Raw genomic sequence first — 22,067 nt, 5'->3', positions numbered from 1 at the left:
ACGCTCTGCCCACCAGGGGGCGATGCTCTGCCCATCCTGGGCATCGCCATGTTGCGACCAGAGCCACTCTAGCGCCTGAGGCAGAGGCCACAGAGCCATCCCCAGTGCCCGGGCCATCTTTGCTCCAATGGAGCCTCGGCTGCGGGAGGGGAAGAGAAAGACAGAGAGGAAAGCACGGCAGAGGGGTGGAGAAGCAAATGTGCGCTTCTCCTATGTGCCCTGGCCGGGAATCGAACCCGGGTCCTCCGCACGCTAGGCCGACGCTCTACCGCTGAGCCAACCGGCCAGGGCCAAGTGGGATTCTATCAGTCAGTCACAGGAAAATAATTCTATGAGACATACTTGTTGGAATCGGATGTCAAGGTCAAAAGTGACAGGTTCTCTGGGGTTGCAGGTAACTGGCAGGAGGTACTCCTGATGCAGTGGCGTGGTGCATGGCAGCAACTTCACTGTATACGTTCCTGAGTAGTCACGTACCTTTGAGGAGAAGAGAGGGAGTTTAATACTTGCGGTGCAATTGGAGGTAACAGAAAAGTAAAATTAAGTAAGAGCCTCAGTTGCTTACTGCAAAGTCAGACACAAAGCTCCACTGCTGGACTGGCTGGTTGTAGGTTGGTTCACTCCTTACTAGACGCAGGGAGAAAGTCAGGCTGGGATGATCAGCGGACACGATCATTGAACTTGTGAAGGATGCTGGAAAAGTGCCAATAACAATGGTATGGTGGTTAAAGCATAGCAGTTTAGTGTTTTCAAAGTACTTTAGAGTTATTTGCTTTTATTCTTATAATACAAAGTAACAGGGTTGTATTCTAACTTTGCAAACAGAGAAGCAGTTTGACTCTGCCAAGATCACACATCTAGGTTTCTGTACCTTCTGATTCCTAATTCAGTGCTTTTTCTACTGTATAATTCAGTCTTTCTTTTAAAATTTTTTAAGAGAGAGAGAGATAGAGACAGACAGGAAGGGAGAAAGATGAGAGGCATGAACTCATAGTTGCATCATTTTAGTTGTTCATTGATTGCTTCTCATACGTGTTTTGACTGGGGGCTCAAGCTGAACCAGTGAACCCTTGTTCAAACCAGCAACCTTAGGCTCAAGCCAGCAACATTGGACTCAAGCCAGTGACCCCAGGATCATGTTGATAATCCTGTGTGAAGCCAGCAACCCTACACTCAAGCTGGTGAGCCTGCCCTCAAGCCAGATGAGCCCATGCTCAAGCTGGCTACCCTGGGGTTTTGAACCTGTGACCTCAGCATCCCAGGTTGATGCTCTATCTACTGCACCACCACCACCAGTCAGGCTCCACTATATAATTCTATAAAAAGTTAATCATGCAGAAATGCTCAAATGGTTCAAGGCCACTTTCCAGGGAGGAAAAGCAGGGCAGTAAAGCCTGATGTGAATGCATTTATTGTGCATCAACGCTATTAGATGAACTTCGTAATATATTAGCATTCATAAGCTGGGAAAACCAAATTTATATACAAAAAAATCTAATTTTAATTAGCTTGCCAGCAATTATGTCTAAACAAAGATTCAGTTTGTTAGAAAGGTAGACATGTGGATGAGAACTCAAAAAGCTAGGGAATTCTCATTTTCCAGAACTGTCAATTACATGGAAGAAAAATGAATTTTTTTTTGTTCTGTACTTCTTGTAGCTCAGTCTCATAAAAGCACAATAAACACTTTTTTTCTTAATTTTCAGCCTTATTATCTCCTTTGTTAAGAGCACCACTTAGAAAAAGAAGGATATAGAAGACAGTGAGTGAACTATTTCCCCCTACCGATCTGGCATCATTTAACACATCAGTAAAATACACAAACTATTTCAATAATATAGAGAGTCAAATAAAAAATAATATTTCCAATGAAACGTCCTTTATATTAAAAAAATTGACCTGGGACTTTAGTGACTATATCTTATTGATACTCAAAATATGATTCATCAGTTAGTAAAATTACATAGCCAATAATTAAAGGTAATTTGTTATCCTGTCTGAAATTCAAGTACAATATAAAGGTTTCTTACAGTCCCTAGAAAACAGTTGTAAATAGAGAAATCCTTGTTGAATAAATAAACTGAAATTCAATTATTTTTGTACAACAGGATTGAAGCAGAAAAGGGGATTATTGTTGTTATGCTCTTTGTCTAAGGGAAACTTAATTTAAATTAAACTTAGTAGAGTTTTCTTTTAGATTTAATCATTTTGTATTTTCTCTAAAAAAAAAATCTACATTAGATAATGATGATTTTGTAGATTAAGAGATGTAGCCAAACAATTATCAAGCCTTCATATAGATAACTGCACATATGGTAGTTCATTTAAAATTAATGGCTCCAAAGCTCATAAGGAAGCATGCTGGAACATGTGTGAATACAGGGAAAACTTGACCCTTATGGTACGGAGAGTGACTGCTGAGGACTAATGGTGCTTACCAGGGTGTGACAGCACAAACAAGCCATGGAACTGAGCCTCTGTTTTGAAGTTCACGACCAAGCAGCCCTCTTCCCCGATGCGCATGCTGGTTGGGTACAGAGAACCTACAGCCGGACAGCGTAGAAGAGGGGAAATATTGGTGATCAGGTACAGCTAAAAACCAGAATTTCCTCCAAAAATGAAGGAAGATTTACATCATCTGTAAGCATTCTAGCCACAGGGTATTATCAGAAGAATTCTGAGTTGATAGAAGAGGCAGAAGACAAAATGTGGAATTAAAATACATCAAATAGTCAAATAATTTTTCAGGATAAACATAATACCTTATATGTGGCTTTCAGGTAATTTTAATTTGTTTAAGACAGCAGATTTTGAGATGAACTACCAACAGTGTTTTCCCTCTGGCTCATAAGAAGTAATTCAGGCATGATGCTCAGACACACATCTAACCAGAACAGTAGTATATGCCCGAGAAGAAGCAGCATCAGTTCTAATGGGTTAACTAGTGTCATGTGTGTGGACTTTAAATTATGATTCTGACATGGAGACTGAAATAAAATTTTGTAGATGCTTTTGGGCCCAAGAGTTAGTGGCACTTACCACCATTATTGCAAAAACATTTTGCTAAAATGTCACAGAATAATTTAAGTTTAAAACACAAAGAAATACTAGATGTCTAGGTTATCTTTCAGAAGAAATTTTGAGTGCCATAAAAGGTTAAGCATGATGTTCAAGATCACACAGCTAGTTAGCTGTCAAGCCAGAATTACAATCCAGGATGTTGGAGTGACGTCAGAGAAATGGCGCTGTAAGGAGTGATACCGATAAATCTCCACCAAAATTCAACAAGATCTTCAACCAGAGACAGAAAAATCTATCCTTGGAGCCTCCAGCAGTTCCACACTAAACGCAAAGTACTATCAACAAAACCACTCTCAGATGCCATTAAGGAAAAGGAAATTGAATATCATGGATGCAAAAGACAGAGAGGTAGCACAGATAGATGAGGAAAAATCTATAAAGAAAAAATTTAATATATTGGAAACCTTGGAGCTAAATGACAGAGAATTTAAAATAGAAATCCTAAAAATACTCAGAGATATACAAGAAAACACAGAAAGGCAATTTAGGGAGCTCAGAAAACAACTCATTGAACACAAAGAATATATTACCAAGAAAATTGAAACTATAAAAACAAATCAAACAGAGATGAAAAACTCAATTCACGAGCTGAAAAATGAGGTAACAAGCTTAGCTAATAAAACAGGCCAGATAGAAGGTAGGATTAGTGAAATAGAAGACAAGCAACTTGAGGCACAACAGAGAGAAGAAGAAAGAGACTCAAAAATTAAAAAAAATGAGAAAGCCCTACAGGAATTGTCTGACTCCATCAAAAAGAATAACATAAGAATAATAAGTATATCAGAGGGAGAAGAGAGAGAAAATGGAATGGAGAACATATTCAAACAAATAATAGATGAGAACTTCCCAAGCCTGTGGAAAGAACTAAAGCCTCAAATTCAAGAAGCAAACAGAACTCCGAGTTTTCTTAACCCCAACAAACCTACTCCAAGGCACATCATAATGAAATTGGCACAAACCAACGACAAAGAAAAAATTCTCAAGGCAGCCAGAGGAAAGAAGAGTAAAACATATAAAGGAAGGCCCATTAGATTATCATTGGATATCTCAACAGAAACTCTACAAGTGGACCCCAATATTTAAAGTCCTGAAAAAGAGGAACTTTCAGCCAAGAATACAATACCCATCAAAGCTATCCTTCAAATATGAAGGAGAAATAAAAACATTCACAGATACAGAAAAGATGAGGGAATTTATCATCAGAAAACCCCCCACTTCAGGAATTACTAAAGGGGGTTTTCCAACCAGATACAAAGAACAGAACAAAACAAAACCACAAGTAAAAGCAATAAAACCAAAATAAACTGTGATAACAAAAACAAACAAACAAAAAAAGGGGAGAGGATGGAAATTAACAGTAGCAAAGGACGATGGAGTACAGAAGTACTCACAAGATAGTGCATTACAATGAACAGGGTAGAAACACTTTTCATTACTTAATGGTAACCACACTTGAAAAAACCACCACAGAAGCACATGATTTAAAAAAGATATCAACAGAGGAAAGAAGTATGGAATACAAACAAACAAAAACAAAGGATAGAAAAACAAAAGAGAAGAATCAAACAAGACACAAAACTGACAGAAAGCAATGTATAAAATGGCAATAGGGAATCCACAAGTGTCAATAGTTACACTAAATGTAAACGAATTAAACTCACCAATAAAAAGGCACAGAGTAGCAGAATGGATTAAAAAAGAAAATCCAACTGTATGCTGCCTACAAGAAACTCATCTAAGCAACAAAGATAAAAACAAATTCAAAGTGAAAGGCTGGAAAACAATACTCCAAGCAAATAACATCCAAAAAAAAGCAGGTGTAGCAATACTCATATCTGATAATGCTGACTACAAGACAGCAAAAGTATTCAGAGACAAAAATGGTCATTTCATAATGATTAAGGGGATGCTGAATCAAGAAGACATAACAATTCTTTTTTTTTTTTTTTTTTTGTATTTTTCTGAAGCTGGAAACAAGGAGAGACAGTCAGACAGACTCCCGCATGCGCCCGACCCGGATCCACCCGGCACGCCCACCAGGGGGTGATGCTATGCCCCTCTGGGGCGTCATTCTGTTGCGACCAGAGCCACTCCAGCGCCTGGAGCAGAGGCCAAGGAGCCATCCCCAATGCCCAGGCCATCTTTGCTCCAATGGAGCCTCACTGCGGGAGGGGAAGAGAGAGACAGAAAGAAAGGAGAGGGGGAGGGGTGGAGAAGCAGATGGGCGCTTCTCCTGTGTGCCCTGGCCGGGAATCAAACCCGGGACTTCTGCACACAGGGCTGACGCTCTACCACTGAGCCAACCGGCCAGGGATAACAATTCTTAATATATATGCACCAAACCAAGGAGCACCAAAATATATAAGACAGCTACTTATTGACCTTAAAACATAAACTGACAAAAATACAATCATACTTGGAGACCTCAATACACGGCTGACAGCTCTAGATCGATCATCCAAACAGAGAATCAATAAAGATATACTGGCCTTAAACAAAACACTAGAGCACCTGGATATGATAGACATCTACAGGACATTTCATCCCAAAGTGACTGAGTATACATTTTTCTCCAGTGTACATGGATCATTCTCAAGAATTGACCATATGTTGGGCTACAAAAACAACATCAGCAAATTCAGAAAAATGGAAGTTGTACCAAGCATATTTTCTGGTCATAAAGCCTTGAAACTAGAATTCAACTGCAAAAAAAGGAAATAAACCCCACAAAAATGTGGAAACTAAACAACATACTTTTAAAAAATGAATGGGTCAAAGAAGAAATAAGCGCCGAGATCAAAAGATATATACAGACAAACAAAAATGACAATACAACATATCAGAAACTATGAGATGCAGCAAAAGCAGTGATAAGAGGGAAGTTCATATCACTTCAGGCCTTTATGAAAAACAAGAGAGAGCCCAAGTGAACCACTTAACTTCACACCTTAAGGAACTAGAAATAGAAGAACAAAGACAACCTAAAACCAGCCGAAGAAAGGAGATAATAAAAATCAGAGCAGAAATAAATGAAATAGAGAACAGAAAAACTATAGAAAAAATTAATAGAACAAGGAGCTGGTTCTATGAAAAGATCAACAAAATTGACAAACCCTTGGCAAGACTCATATAAACAAAATCCAAAATGAAAGAGGAGAAATCACCACGCATATCATAGATATACAAAGAATTATTGTAGAATACTATGAAAAACTTTATGCCACTAAATTCAAAAATCTAGAAGAAATGGATAAATTTCTAGAACAATACAACCTTCCTGGACTGAGTCAAGAAGAAGCAGAAAGCCCAAACAGACCAATTAGTAGGGAAGAAATGGAAAAAACTATTAAAAACCTCCCCAAAAATAAAAGTCCAGGCCCAGACAGTTATACTAGTGAATTCTATCAAACATTGAAAGAAGACTTGGTTCCTATTCTACTCAAAGTCTTCCAAAAAATTGAAGAAGAAGCAATACTTCCAAACACATTTTATGAGGCCAACATAACCCTCATACCAAAACCGGGCAAGGACAGCACAATAAAAGAAAACTACAGACCAATATCTCTAATGAATACAGATGCTAAAATACTAAACAAAATACTAGCAAATCGAATACAACAACATATTAAAAAATAATACATCATGATCAAGTGGGATTCATCCCAGAATCTCAAGGATGGTTCAACATATGTAAAACGGTTAACATAATACACCATATCAACAAAACAAAGAACAAAAACTATATGATCTTATCAATAAATGCAAAAAAGGCATTCAATAAAAATACAACACAATTTTATTTTTAAGACTCTCAACAAAATGGGTATAGAAGGAAAATATTCCAACATGATAAAGGCCATATATGATAAACCATCAGCTAACAGCATCATATTAAATGGCACAAAACTGAAGCCTTTCCCCTTTAAATTAGGAAGAAGACAGGGTTGTCCACTCTCTCCACTCTTATTTAATGTGGTGCTAGAGGTTCTAGCCAGAGAAATCAGGCAAGACAAAGAAATAAAAGGCATCCATATCGGAAAAGAAGAAGTAAAGGTATCACTTTTTTGCAGATGACATGATCCTAATCATCGAATCTACAAAAAGACTACTAGAAACAATAAGCCAATACAGCAAGGTCGCAGGATACAAAATTAACATACAAAAGTCCATAGCCTTTCTATATGCCTACAATGAAACATTTGAGAATGAACTCAAAAAAATAATCCCCTTCGCGATTGCAACAACAAAAAAAGTAAAATACCTAGTAATAAACATAACAAAGAATGTAAAGGACCTATATAATGAAAACTACAAAGCATTGTTAAGGGAAATCAAAAAAGATACAATGAGATGGAAGAATATTCCTTATTCTTGGATAGGAAGAATAAATATAATCAAGATGTCCATATTACCCAAAGCAATATACAAATTTAATGCAATTCCCATCAAAATTCCAATGACATTTTTTAAAGAAATGGAACAAAAAATATTTAGATTTATATGGAACTATAAAAAACCCTGAATAGCCAAAGCAATCCTAAAGAAAAAGAATGAAGCTGGGGGCATTACAATACCTAAGTTCAAACTATATTATAGAGCCACAACAATCAAAACAGCATGGTATTGGCAGAAAAATAGACACCCAGTCCAATGGAACAGAATAGAAGGTCCAGAAATAAAACCACATATATATGGTCAAATAATTTTTGATAAAGGGGCCAACAATACACAATGGAGAAAAGAAAGCCTCTTCAACAAATGGTGCTGGGAAAATTGGAAAGCTATATGCAAAAGAATGAAACTCGACTACAGTTTGTTCCCTTGTATTAAAATTAATTCAAAATGGATCAAAGACCTAAATATAAGACCTGAAACAATAAAGTACATAGAAGAAGTCATAGGTACTAAAATCATGGACCTTGGTTTTAAAGAGCATTTTATGAAATTGACTCCAAAGGCAAGGGAAGTGAAGGCAAAAATAAATGAATGGGACTAAATCAGAGTAAGAAGTTTTTGCTCAGCAAAAGAAACTGACAACAAAATAAACAGCCAGCCAGCTCTATGGGAAATGATATTTTCAAACAACACCTCAGATAAGGGACTAATATCCAAAATATACAAAGAACTCATAAAACTCAACAACAAACAAACAAACAAACAATCCAATAAAAAAATGGGAAGAGGACATGAACAGACACTTCTCCCAGGAAGAAATACAAATGGCCAACAGATATATGAAAAGATGCTCAGCTTCATTAGTTATTAGAAAAATGCAAATCAAAACTGCAATGAGATACCACCTCACACCTGTTAAATTAGCTATTATCAACAAGACAGGTAATAGCAAATGTTGGAGAGGCTGTGGAGAAAAAGGAACCCTCATTCACTGTTGGTGGGAATGTAAAGTAGTACAACCATTATGGAAGAAAGTATAGTGGTTCCTCAGAAAACTGAAAATAGAACTACCTTATGACCCAGGAATCCCTCTACTGGGTATATACCCCCAAAACTCAGAAACATTGATATGTAAAGACACATGCAGCCCCATGTTCATTGTAGCATTGTTCACAGTGGCCAAGACATGGAAACAACCAAAAAGCCCTTCAATAGAAGACTGGATAAAGAAGATGTGGCACATATACACTATGGAATACTACTCAGCCATAAGAAATGATGACATCGGATCATTTACAACAAAATGGTGGGATCTTGATAACATTAATACGGAGTGAAATAAGTAAATCAGAAAAAACCAAGAACTGCATTATTCCATATGTAGGTAGGACATAAAAATGAGACTAAGAGACATTGACAAGAGTGTGGTGGTTACGGGGGGTGGGGAAGAGGAAGGGGGAGGGGGAGGGGCACAAAGAAAACCAGATAGAAGGTGACGGAGGACAATCTGACTTTGGGTGATGGGTATGCAACATAATCGATCGACAAATAACCTGGATATGTTTTCTTTGAACATATGTACCCTGATTTATTGTTGTCACCCTAGTAAAACTAAAAAAAAAAAAAAAAAAAAAAAAAAGGAATCCAGTATGTTAAAACACACCTCCCATTTGCAGAAACAAAGATGTGGATGAGTTTTTTTTCTTGGGTTAATTCTTTATGTTCACCTGGAACATCCTCTATCCATTTTATAGAATCGAGGGAAATAGTTAGACTGTGCTGTGTAACACACAATTAATCACCTCAAATGGACTATGAGAGTTAAGTATCCATGAAACATAGATATTATATTTAATCTTCATGTATTGCACAAAACTTGAGGCACTGACATGATTTAGTTTAAAATAAAGGGTTTTTTTAAAGATAAAAATAAAATAATCTGAAAATGCTGACTATAAAAAATTGTTTCGATTACTTTTAGTGACTGTAAAAATTCATCTTCTGTAATTCAAATAGGTACATTTCCCCCAAGTCTGGAGGAACCCACCTTGGAGTTCGGCTTCGGGTGGACTGCCGATTCCTTCGTTCCACAAGATGGCAGTGTCATACACAAAAGTTAGACGGAGCTCCGACTTCAGGTCGAAGTGCTGCCAACCTCCTGCTCCAACGGGGGAATGGAACACGTAGGAAACATACAGAGGGACTCGGAGAGTCACGTAGGACTGCACTAGGTTTAGGACCTAAAACAATGAAATGATATTTATCAACACGATTCAGTCAGCATTGCCAACTACATGTGAACCTGATTTTGTACAAGCCATTTTCTTCCTTTCACTAGTGGAAGATTTTGAATGATCATCGAGGAAAAGAAATAACAGCATTTACAGCACTAAATTTGGAAGCAATTGAGTAGTTGTCACTGTACTACCTTCCTTCGCAACAGAGGATAGGTAGCAGGAATCCTTAAGATAAGCGGTTGGGCAGCATTGCTGAGCCCAGAACAGGGGAAAAGGGTCATAGGTCCTTTTTTTGCAGTCACATCTGTTAACCATATGTCTTCCTCATATTCACCCAGTCAAATGACAGTTTAATTGGCTTAAATGTTCAGATAAATACCACACTCTGGTGAAGAGCATAGTGTTACAAGAGACTCGCCCAAGCAAGCCATTTGGATTCCCTTTGCTTCAGCTTTCTCATCTCTAAAAAAGGGACAAGATCAGTACTTGTCTCAAGGTGTTGTGGTGAAGACACAATTAGTGACAGTATATAAAGTACTTAGAAGGGCAGGTGCATAGTAAACATTAAATAATTGTTATCACCATCATTATTGTTATTGCTAGTGCTATTTTTTTTCTTCTTCTCTTGAACCTAAAATTAATGGTGAAAAATAAGAAAAATATCTCAAAAAATTTGATTTCTTCTATCTTTGTGTGTGTGTGTGTGTGTGTGTGGCAGAGACAGAGAGTCAAAGAGAGGGACAGATAGGGACAGACAGACAGAAAGGGAGAGAGATGAGAAACATCAATTCTTTGTTGCTGCACCTTAGTTCTTCATTGATTGATTTCTCATATGTGCCTTGACTGGGGGGACTACAGCATACCGAGTGACCCGTTGCTCGAGCCAGTGACCTTGGGTTCAAGCTGGTGAGCTTTGCTCAAACCAGATGAACCTGTGCTCAAGCTGGCAACCTCGGGGTCTCGAACCTGGGTCCTCTGCGTCCTAATCCGATGCTCTATCCATTGCACCACAGCCTGGTCAGGCTGATTTCTTCTATCTTAATGTATATTTTCTCCTCCTTCACCTCTATTTGAAAAAGGGCTGTGAGGTGCGTGGTGGGTGGTGGGGAACAGGGGACAGGGGGCAGGGGGAAGGGGGCAGGGGACAGAATGTAGAAGATCTTCAATAGCTAGGGAACAAGTTTAAGTACAAGGAAGAAAGTAGAGGAAATGAGACAGCCTTCTCTGAGTTTCACTCTAAGAGATTAAGCAACACACTTTATTAGATTTTTTGGCCATTTACACTGAGGCTTTAGAATTTAAAATTCTAAATTAAATTAAAATTAAAATAATTTTTTCCATTGATTTGACAGGGGGAGAGAGAGAGAGGAAAGAAAGAAAGAAAGAGAGAAAGAGAGGGGAAGGGAGAGGGGAGGGGAGGAAAGAGAAAAAAGAGGGGAAGGGAGAGAGAGAGAGAGAATCATCAATTTGTTGTTTCACTTAGCTGTGCTCTCATTGGTTGCTTCTCCTAGGTGCCCTGGTTGAGGAGGTGTCGAACCCACAACCGCTGTGTGCCGGGAGGGCACTCTATCCATAAGGCCACCCGACCAGGGCCCCAAGGTACTGAGATTTTAATGTTTTTCTTTGAATCTAGTCATCTCTCTGATGTTGATCATCATGGTTATGCTATTAAATTTATTTTCAATGATGCAAATGCAGAACAATCTTTTCAGAAGAAATTCATACAATAAGCTGGCCACACTACTTAAGAAAATAACACAAACTGGTTAATAACGGGATGCTTAGATAATTTTTAACTGCACATTCGTTTGTTCCTAGTGTCATGTAACTTTAGTCTCTCAGGCAGACAAAACTTCCTGAAACCTGCAAGTTGCCCGTTTTCACCTAACACGGGAGAACCTTAGGTGGCTCAACTAACTGCAGTCATCACAATGGATTTTCTCGCTAGCAGTGGTCATGGGAAGAAGGAAAAATACTGAACTTAAAAAATCAAATAGAGAAACTGTAATAAATATAAAACCCAGGAAAGGACAGTAAGGTTAGCTGAGCATTTTATGGTTAAGATTTGGCCAGAGAGGTGAACACAGTAGAGGGCAGGATTTGCATTGAAAATGCACTTGGGGCCCTGGTCGGTTGGTTCAGTGGTAGGGCGTTGTCTGGTGTGTGGATGTCCCGGGTCTGATTCTCAGTCAGGGCGCACAGGGAGGCGCCCATCTGCTTTTCTACCCCTTCCCTTCTCGCTTCTCTCTCTCTCTTCCTCTCCTGCAACCATAGTTCGATTAGAGCGAGTTGGCTCCCCATGCTGAGGATGGTTCCATGGCCTCAGCCTCAGACACTAAGAAAGGCTCAGTTGCTGAGCAACAGAGCAAACTCCAGATGGGCAGAGCATTGCCCCTAGTGGGCTTGCCAGGTGGATCCCGGCTGGGGTGCATGTGGGAGTCTGTCTCTGCCTCTCCTCCTCTCATTGAATAAAAAATAAATTAAAAAAGGAAAAAACTCTTGATACCCTAAAGAAGTGGACAGACATAACAGAATAAAGGCTAAGCAGGAAACTGTAGGGTTTTCACAGGGTTGTATATGTAAAATAGAGAAAAGTGCTGCTGGAGAATGTATACTTTAAAGACTAATCAGCATTTTGATTTTTATATCAAGCAGATTCAAAGCATTGCTAAAGAAAAATACATGTATTTTGGCACACTGTTCCAGAAATAGACATGGATTTTCACACCACCCATGCCCCTTATTGGTCCTTCTTGTACCTAGTGACCTAAATCACCAAGATGGAAGACAGGAGTTGGGATTTAGTCCAAATCTTTGTAACTGAACAAACCAACTGGTTTACCAATGACTAAGGTTCAGAGGTTAACAATTCATACCTGTCCATCTGTTCCAACAGTGCCTCCACAGGCAGTGAGAAGCTCTGACATGTCATAGTAGCTGACAAACTCCCACAAACAGGCTTCCAAGTTCAAGTTTCGGTAGAATCGTAAGGTGCTGGACCCTCTGATGGATGAGCTGTACTGGTAAGGATACGTCTCTCCAACTATTTCTGGATTTTTTGTATCATCAGTTAAAAAGCCATGATGGGTTTTTACTTCAGTATAGTCCAGGAGATTCGAGCACTTGTGGTTCCCAATTCTTGTGCCATCGGGACTGAGGGTAAGTTCAAAGTTGGACAGTTCTTTAGTGGAGATCACAGGGAGCATGCCTGTGAGGAATTGTAATCAGCATTACCACTCTTGTGAACAGCAAAGGGCTTAGAACATTATAAGTCCTTTGTCTCTTGAGAAGACTAGTCTTATAAAATACTGCAGAGCAGTGATTATCCAAGTGGTGCCAAGGGCCCCTGGGGGTCCTGGGAATTTTTCAGGAGATTTATAACATTAAAGCTATTTTCATAGCAATGCTAAGATATTACTTGACTCTTCCACCCTTGTTCTCGCACTGCTGTAGGTCTGTTTTTGCCTGATGGGTTTCTCCTTAGCCCTTTGCACCCCTGAGTCACATGTCCAAAGTGAATCTATACAGTAGAGGGGTCCAGTGTATGCTGTACAGAGCTTCAGATTCCTGTCAACCTAATCCCCTCCTCAACACAGATTCTGGTATTAAAAAACAGAAAAGGCTTTTTATGAGGGAGGTAGATTCCACCTTGCAGTTCCTGATGGTACCTAACATTTCCTCTCTGTTAGCCACTTAATATATAACTAACAACCAAGTAATAATTAACAACTTACTTCAGGTATAAAGTACAATTGAGTGGAATACAACTTGGAAATGTCTTCTGTATATGAGGAAATGTTTGTAAGTGTGGGTAAAGTTATTGACTCACAAATTCTGGCCACACTTCCTTAACCAGAGAAAATAAAACACAAACTATAATAGTTGCATTTTAAGTTCTATTTTACTACCTAGGAAGTGTCTTCATTATTGCGGTAAGTATTGGGAAGGATTTCATAAACTACAGCTATGAAATAGCAAATACTTGTTGCAGGTGAGCACTGAGATATCAAAATGCTTCACTCTAAGTCCAAGTTCCAAAATTTTCAAGACACACGTGTGCTATTTCATAAAAAGCTAACCTGTTAAGCAATGTTTCACTCATTGCGTTATTGTGTTTGGATGTGTGTTAAATTTTCCTAATTTTAGAGAATGCTTACACTGTCAAGTAAAAAAAAAAACTGGGCAGAAAGAAGGTGAAAACATTTGAAAGAAGCAGAAAGACTGAAAAGTCAAGTTGCAAACTGAGCACTCACTGCCTTCACGGTTACTTGGAATAAGTCAGTAATAGAAACTATCGATAGTAATGAGAAGCTGGAATTACTTTCACGATTTGTTTAGCCAAGCCACCTACCGTCTGTGTGTGGCATCATGACTGTGAGCTTGATAAGGTTCATGTACTCTGGGTCCTCGGGGCCCATGTAGCGCAATTTAGCTGAGAACGGCTCCGCTCCCACTGTCCCTGGCACCCGAGGCTGACAAAGACCTAAAATTGAACATATTCATGCTAAAAGTAGATGACAGACAACACCTAAAGACTATTTTAAAAATAGGTACTATTATTTTTCTATGCACTTTAATATCCTCTCTGGACTGAAGCACTACTGAGAGCAGACAGCCTAAGGGTGCAGAAGACCCAGGTGTGAGAGGGAATCACACCAAACAGTTTAGTGGCTACTTTTCAACATTTTGGGTGTTTAATAAAGTTTGAAAAAAATAGTGGTGTTCAAAGTGGTTTAATATGTGCTGAACATTCTAGGTCATGAGACTGTTCACAAAATCATTTTAATATAAAGTATGAACAGACAGAGTACGAATGACTGAAAGTCAATAGCAAAAAGGTAAGTGTAGTTTAAATGAATTTGATAATAATATAGTTATCACTAGTTATAAAATAAACATTACCCTATAAGCCAATAAAACTAAAAAAGCACTCATTTTTAAAATAAGAGCTAAAGTCTCTTTGGAATCCAAGAGCAAAATGTATTGCTTTCTCTCTATATATGCAATTTCTCGCAGTATGTTTTTCATAAATTATATATCATTATCTCTTTCTCTCTCTCTTTCTGTGATCCTTAAGAATTTTGACATGAAAATCTTCCTCCAATATTTGCTTTAAGGGAATTTTGATGTTTTCATTTTAGTATCATGGAGAGAAAAGGATACTAAATTACAATTTCAAGACATGTAAGAATATATAATTTACTTTCTATTTTTACAAATTTGGGGATATAGGTATTTATTTGGATAAGAATGAAACCAGAGGCAGACCTCAGCACTTGGGCTATCTGTTTTATTAACGGGAGGACTCATGTCAAGACGTTGTTTAATTTCTTTTGGATACCAACTAAATAGTTTGGTTTTAAGAGAACTTAAAAACCACATATTTTAATCCTAATAAAAGAGCATGTTTAATATAAATGATATCAATAAATATTGATCCTTACTATATAATGGTGGTACACATAACATTTCTTTATGCAGTTGGAATATGTCCCAAGTATTGTATGCAAATAGGAGTTTTAGAAATATAATCTTCTAAATAGACAGCTATTTAAAAAATTTAGAAGTTTTTCTGCAGAGTGAAGAATTGGCTTATAAAGTGGATTTACTGTCTTTTTCACTGTTATCTTTAACCATGTCCTATTCCCCATCCCCAATGTGTCAGGCCCCAGCCCCTGAACACTACCTCCTTTGTAATAACAGGGCCCGGGCACTGGACATACCTCTCTACCTGCATAGTCCTTCCTCTTCTGTCCCCAGCGAACTGCCACTCCTGTACCAGGCACCTGGAGTGCCCTGGCCTCGTTTGTGAGCTGACTTCCTCAGCCCCCAGCCTCTCACCTGTCCCTCCCCCATGGCTTCCACATCTCTGCTTGTAGTTCCCCAAACAGTTCATGTGTTTTTCATGCTTCTATGAGTAATTACTCATGCTTTTTTTCTCCGTGATTTTCTAGATTTGGATTAAGCATCCCTTCTTTAATATAACATTTCCTGACCCACTCCAGGCAGAACAAATCACCAAGGCTTTTGCATTTCTGTGCCCTGTCCACATTAAACTTTGTGTCCTCAACTTGAGTATAAATCCCTTGAGGACAGTAGTCTTGCCTTATTTATTTATTTATTAATTATTATAAACATAAACCATTTATATGTCAGCAAAATCTCTGGCATATAATAATCAGTGATTTTAAAATGTGGAACAAACAAATACTTATTTTAAAAAATGGATGATCATGTTTAAGTACTTATAGTACATTATGCAATACCCAGGGCACTGGAAGGAATTAACCACCAAAAATTAGACTTCTATCCTATTCCAGGGTGGCCCCATGGTCTTCCTGTGAAAACAGCAAATGAGTTACCTTCTTCTCTGCTGATGGTTACAATAGGACTCATCAGCTCCAGGCCTTCATCTCCCTCGGCGTTCACAGCGCGTGCTGCGCATTGCACGCGGGAGCCAGGCTGGAAGTACACGGAGTCTAAAGTGATCCTCCTGGATGACGTGAAATAGGTGTCAACGTCCACTTCCCTCATGGGGCTGGCTACACCGTCAGTGCCTGTGGGCGCACTAATCAGCCATCGGTACAGGGTCAGAGTGTCATTGATGTTCTCACTCACACAGAGAGAGCCCGTTTTGTCATAGTCTGAATATTTAGGGTTGCAAGCCTATGGAAACAGAGACCTACGTTAGGGCCACAGCAAGGACAATGTGTAAATGATCTCTCTCGAGTTCTGTCACTGTGCTTTCACTGATGCCTCTTGCCCATTTCTCCACACTATTCATGCAACCCTCAAATGTTTACTTCTAGCCACGACTGCCTTTATGAACTCTAACCTTGCATGTCAAACAGCCACGGGGCCCTGGCCGGTTGGCTCAGCGGTAGAGCGTCGGCCTAGCGTGCGGAGGACCCGGGTTTGATTCCCGGCCAGGGCATACAGGAGAAGCGCCCATTTGCTTCTCCACCCCTCCGCCGCACCTTCCTCTCTGTCTCTCTCTTCCCCTCCCGCAGCCAAGGCTCCATTGGAGCAAAGATGGCCCGGGCGCTGGGGATGGCTCTGTGGCCTCTACCTCAGGCGCTAGAGTGGCTCTGGTCGCAACATGGCGACGCCCAGGATGGGCAGAGCATCGCCCCCTGGTGGGCAGAGCATTGACCCATGGTGGGCGTGCCGGGTGGATCCCGGTCGGGCGCATGCGGGAATCTGTCTGACTGTCTCTCCCTGTTTCCAGCTTCAGAAAAATGCAAAAAAAACCAACAACAACAACAACAAAAAACAGCCACGGGATGTTCCCACCTCTAGTGTGATACAGAAAAAGTGTTCCTTGTTTCATTGGAGTTGCCCATATCATGACGAGAGAGGGAATCTTCCTTCCCTCTTCTCTCTGGCCCTTCCTCCACCTCTCCTTCCTTCTCCCCTCCTTTCTCTCATCTTGTCCCACATCCGGGAGTTTGTGACCTTGGTTGATTCTTCTTTTGCAATGCTTTGTAAATTTCTCTCTTCCTATTCCCAGCACCACTTCCCCAATTCAGGGCCTTTCCAGGCAAGGGACACACTGCTGCCATGGTAACTCTTCAGCACACCCTCTCCCCTCAGGCCATTCTTCCTTGAAAGAACTGATCCTCAACAAAGCCCACATTTCATCACATAACATTTAAAGACCTCTATAACTTGGCACAAAATTATTATTTTTGCCTTATTAATTCAATAAACATTTATTTTTTAACCTATTTTTATGTAGGGCATTATACCAGGACTATTCTGATATAAGAATTAATAAGTCCCAGTGTTTGCTCACAAGGAGCTTATAATTCAGAGTCAGGAGCAGACAAATAAAAGTGCAATGATAATATGCTGGGATTTTTTATGCTATTCTTCTAGATGTAGCTTGTGATGTGATCACTTCTTCCTGGAATAACTTTCTCTAATTTGACTCTTCTCTTAAACTATTGGAATGCCATATGACCACCCTAAGCCTTCCTGTACTCATGAAACTGCGATATTCCCGTGATAATGTCTACATCCTGTCTTATAGTCACCAATTCTCATATGTTTTTCTCTTTTTAATTTTTTAATTCTTTGAGTGCAGAGTTCAACTTTTATTTTTGTTTTTATCAGTGGCAGTCTCTGAGATAACATGAGGTAACACACTATGTACACATTGTTTAATAAACATTTGTTGGCTAAAGGAAGAAAAATTGGAGCCTTATTTGATTAATATTCTATTTTCCTTTCCAAAGTTCAAAGCTTAGACCTTGTAGTATTTTCCCACTATTATTTCTTTCTATCAAAGCCAATACAATATTGCTTAAGCTATAATTATTTGAAGTAATATTTCACAATTTCCCACTCACTGTGACACAGATGACAGGATAGCCAGACACAGGTCCAGCACTGCCTTTAGCTCTGGAAGTGTCATCGTATGCCAGTAAGGACACAATCTGAGGGACAGAAGGAAATGTGACATCTGCCATGCTGTTCATTTCTTCTATATACACAATGGCTTTGGTCACCTAGGGGGAAAAGATAATTATCTATGATTATTGAAATGTTTGACGTTTGGTGCTTCTACTATGCAGAACAATGCCATGATGCCTAACAAATCCTTGGCTTCATGATGATAAAATTGTCACACACAGAGACCCTGCAGAGTGATAGGCCCTATGTGGTTTGCTCCATGTGACCCTGGCACCTTGGCCATCTCTGATGATCCCAGGAGAGGGTACCTGAGCCCAGGCCAGCCTGGGTTGGCTAGTGATCCACAAGATAGTTGGGCTCTGATTTTTTTCTCCAAATGGTGATGAAAATAGATACCTCTGTCTTGGGGTTGTGAAGGAAAAAAGCCATGAAAAAGTCAACTAATTGATAGTAGGAAGAAAGCTCTCCAGATACCCTGAGAGGAAGCAGGTCCTAGAGGTTATGCAGCATTGTGGGCTGCACTGAAGTGGGTGCCAGTGACAAAGCAAAGCTGTCAGTGGGCAGGGGCACAGAAGCCTGGGCATAGGCAGAGGGAGAAGTCAAGTCTCATGACAAGAGAGGGCCTTGTGGACAGGTGCTGCTGTAAGATGACCAGAACACCTTGCTGCGAAATTTGCCTTAACTCCTAAATAAGCTTCCAATATCCAACTGTCATAGTTTTCAAACCTATATTGATAGGTGTCTTCTTAAAAGATGCTTTCATGGACCTGGCCAGTTGGCTAGGTGGTAGAGTGTTGGCCTGGCATGTGGATGTCTTGGGTTCGATTTTTGGCCAGGGCACACAGGAGAACTGCCCATCTGCTTCTCCACCCCTCCCCCTCCTCACTTCCTCTCTTCCCCTCCCACAGCCATGGTTCAATTGGTTCGAGTGCATCACTGAGGATGGCTCCATGGAGCTTCCACCTCAGGTGCTAAAAATAGCTTGGTTATGAGTATGGCCTCAGGTGGGCAAAGCATCGGCCCCCGATGGGGGTTGCTGAGTGGATTCCGCTCAGGCACATGCAGGAGTCTGTCTCTCACTTGGAAAAGAAGAAGAAGAAAAAAAGACACTTTTATTACTTGAAGTGATTTGAGTAAATCTGTTTCTTTCAGTCAAAAAAGTTTAATAGAATGCTCCGTAAAAATAACAACAAAAGACTAATTTTTATGTGATCAAGGCTTATAAAAAAGATTTTCTGGGCCCTGGCCGGTTGGCTCAGTGGTAGAGCGCCGGCCTGGTGTGCGGAAGTCCCGGGTTCGATTCCTGGCCAGGGCACACAAGAGAAGCGCCCATCTGCTTCTCCACCCCTCCCCCTCTCCTTCCTCTCTGTCTCTCTCTTCCCCTCCCGCAGCCAAGGCTCCATTGGAGCAAAGATGGCCCGGGCGCTGGGGATGGCTCCTAGGCCTCTGCCCCAGGCGCTAGAGTGGCTCTGGTCGCAACAGAGCGACGCCCCGGAGGGGCAGAGCATCGCCCCCTGGTGGGCATACTGGGTGGATCCTGGTCGGGCGCATGCGGGAGTCTGTCTGACTGTCTCTCCCTGTTTCCAGCTTCAGAAAAGTACCAAAAAAAAAAAAAAAAAGATTTTCTGTCCATATTTCTTGAATTTTAATGTATTGTTTTCATTTGTTCATTTTAGAGATGAGAGGGGCAGAAAAAGAGAGAGAGAAGGCAGGGAGGAGTAGGAAGCATCAACTCTCGTATGTGCCTTGACCAGGCAAGCCCAGGGTTTCCAACTGATGACCTTAGCGTTCCAGGTTGACGCTTTATCCACTGTGCCACCACAGTTCAGGCTAAATTTTAAATATGATTTTAAAGTAAAGCAAGGCACTGTAGCAGAAATTTCACGAAGTAGTAAAAATTATGAAATGATAATCGATACTTAAGGAAGAAAATCTCCCTAATTTGATCTCATACTAATAGTGAGATGAATAATCAAGGGACTAGAGTAAATTTGAGCCTAGATATTATAAACATTGGTCTGTTCCTAAACTCAGTTAGCTTTAAAAATGTCTTTAGGCTTAAAGATAAAAAAAAATCTGTGGAAATTATGTTCATCTTCAAGAAAATTTGGTTGCTGATACAATATAAATTAAATAAACAGAGAGAAGTGTTAGAACCTTAACATTTTGGTCACTGAGGTTCTGGACATCAATTTAATAAAGTTGAAAAGGTGTGGATTTTGAAGCTCAGCAGAATATTTTGTGGGTTAAAATGTTTGTTCTAATGAGTCATTGCCGGAATCAATGCCGAGATGTCATCTTTGTGCTGAGACAATGCTTCCTCTTTGGGGATGAATCCCACATCCAGTTGTTACTGATTGAAGGGGAAGGGTAAGTGGTCAGATGTAGAGCCAAACGTAATTTTTCCAAAGAAAGCAAGACAGGAGTGACTTTATCGCATGCTCTGTGATGCTCGGATGCAGTTTTCCTTACAAAATACTGGCAGTGAATTTGTATCTGCATTTGATCACTCACCTGTGTCTCTGTGAACATACTTTCATCAGGTTTCAGGTGAACGGTGAAGGCCTCCCTCATCTCTCTAACCCCATCGGAGAGTACTTCAATTTCAACAATGTGCTGGGTCTCTCCCTCCTTAAACTCAATTTCTACAAATGCAAAAATCAGAGATTTACATCTTTTACATAGGAATAGGAAAATGATACTTTAAAGACTTCTTTTTGTTGTTGTTGTTATTCTTGGAAACATCACCTTTTTTTTAAGATAACTATGAATGGCATTTTCCCCCCTTCTCATCCTGGTCCTTCCTCACTAAAAAGAATTGCTTCATTGTTTTTGCAAATTAAACCCAATTATGCATTTTTTAACTATTCATTTTAAAATTCTGAAAATATTAAATATCAATTTATTTTTTACTGAATTCATGAGTAAGCATCTGACTATGCTATGGAAGTTGGATAAACTATTTTGTGGTTTTACCAGACCTTTTGAAAAACTGGCACCGAAGAATGCAGCCTAACCAGGCGGTGGCACAGTGGATAAAGCGTCAGACTGGGACACAGAGGTTCCAGGTTTGAAACCCTGAGGCAACTGACTTGAGCGCAGAGTTGCTGGCTTGAGTATGGGATCAAAGTCATGACCCCAAGGTCGCTGGCTTGAGCCCAAGGTCTCTGGCTTGAGCAAGGGGTCACTCACTCTGCTGTAGCACCCCTCTCCCAGTCAAGGCACATATGAGAAAGCAATCAATGAACAACTAAGGAGCCACAATGAAGAACTGATGCCTCTCATCTCTCCTCTTTCCTGTCTGTCTGTCACTATCTGTCCCTCTCTCTGTGTCTTTGTCTCTGTTACAAAAAATACAATGCAATTAAAGAAGATAACAGATGCTGCTTTCAATCATTACACTTCAAAATGCTAAGTCTTTTAAAATGTGACAAAAGAAAATGTGTCTCCAATGTATTTTTATTTTTTTACTTCTATTTTTTTAAATTGTCAATTATAAAAAATGTTAAATATTGAGTTTGTAAGCCAGACTCCTTTCTTCAAATCTGTTCTATTTCCAGATGTAACTGTTTCCCACGTTAGCCATGTCAGCCCATTCTGTGACTCTAGAATCCTCATTCCCTGAGAAAGCTCATGGTTCTTGTTCTCAGGGAAGAAAATAGCTGATTATTTCTGGCCCACCAACTTGTTTGGTTTGATCTGTGTATTACTGTATTAAAAATATTAGTTTCTGCCTGACCAGGTGGTGACACAGTGGATAGAACATTGACCTGGGATGCTGAGGATCCAGGTTCAAAATCCCAAGGTTGCTCGCTTGAGCGCAGGCTCATCCAGCTTGAGCGCAGGGTCACTGGCTTGAGCATGGGATCAGACATGACCCCATTGTTGCTGGCTTTAAGCCCAAGGTCGCTGGCTTGAGCAAGGGGTCAATCACTTTGC

At 40.0% G+C, this 22,067-nt stretch overlaps 1 protein-coding gene and 1 non-coding gene across 5 annotated transcripts in view; both read right to left on the bottom strand.

Annotated features, from left to right (window-relative positions):
• Positions 1-22,067, bottom strand: part of FREM2 (FRAS1 related extracellular matrix 2) — a 255,480-nt gene that overhangs the window by 45,923 nt on the left and 187,490 nt on the right. For all 4 annotated transcript variants that reach the window (XM_066236956.1, XM_066236958.1, XM_066236955.1 and 1 more), the window contains exons 12-20: positions 20,643-20,773; positions 18,065-18,223; positions 16,076-16,379; positions 14,065-14,196; positions 12,590-12,921; positions 9,524-9,716; positions 2,439-2,543; positions 566-693; positions 343-477 (exon numbers count right to left, since the gene is read on the bottom strand). In XM_066236956.1, coding sequence (XP_066093053.1) covers positions 343-477; positions 566-693; positions 2,439-2,543; positions 9,524-9,716; positions 12,590-12,921; positions 14,065-14,196; positions 16,076-16,379; positions 18,065-18,223; positions 20,643-20,773 — 1,619 coding nt within the window. The remainder of the gene's footprint in view (positions 1-342; positions 478-565; positions 694-2,438; positions 2,544-9,523; positions 9,717-12,589; positions 12,922-14,064; positions 14,197-16,075; positions 16,380-18,064; positions 18,224-20,642; positions 20,774-22,067) is intronic.
• On the bottom strand, positions 5,320-5,395 carry TRNAT-UGU (transfer RNA threonine (anticodon UGU)). The gene has a single exon. It is a non-coding gene; the product is annotated as a tRNA-Thr (tRNA).

Source organism: Saccopteryx bilineata, chromosome 6 (genome assembly GCF_036850765.1).
Source record: "Saccopteryx bilineata isolate mSacBil1 chromosome 6, mSacBil1_pri_phased_curated, whole genome shotgun sequence".
NCBI lineage: Eukaryota > Metazoa > Chordata > Mammalia > Chiroptera > Emballonuridae > Saccopteryx > Saccopteryx bilineata.
Note: the sequence above shows the minus strand (reverse complement) of the source record. Positions and strands in the feature narration are given on the sequence as shown.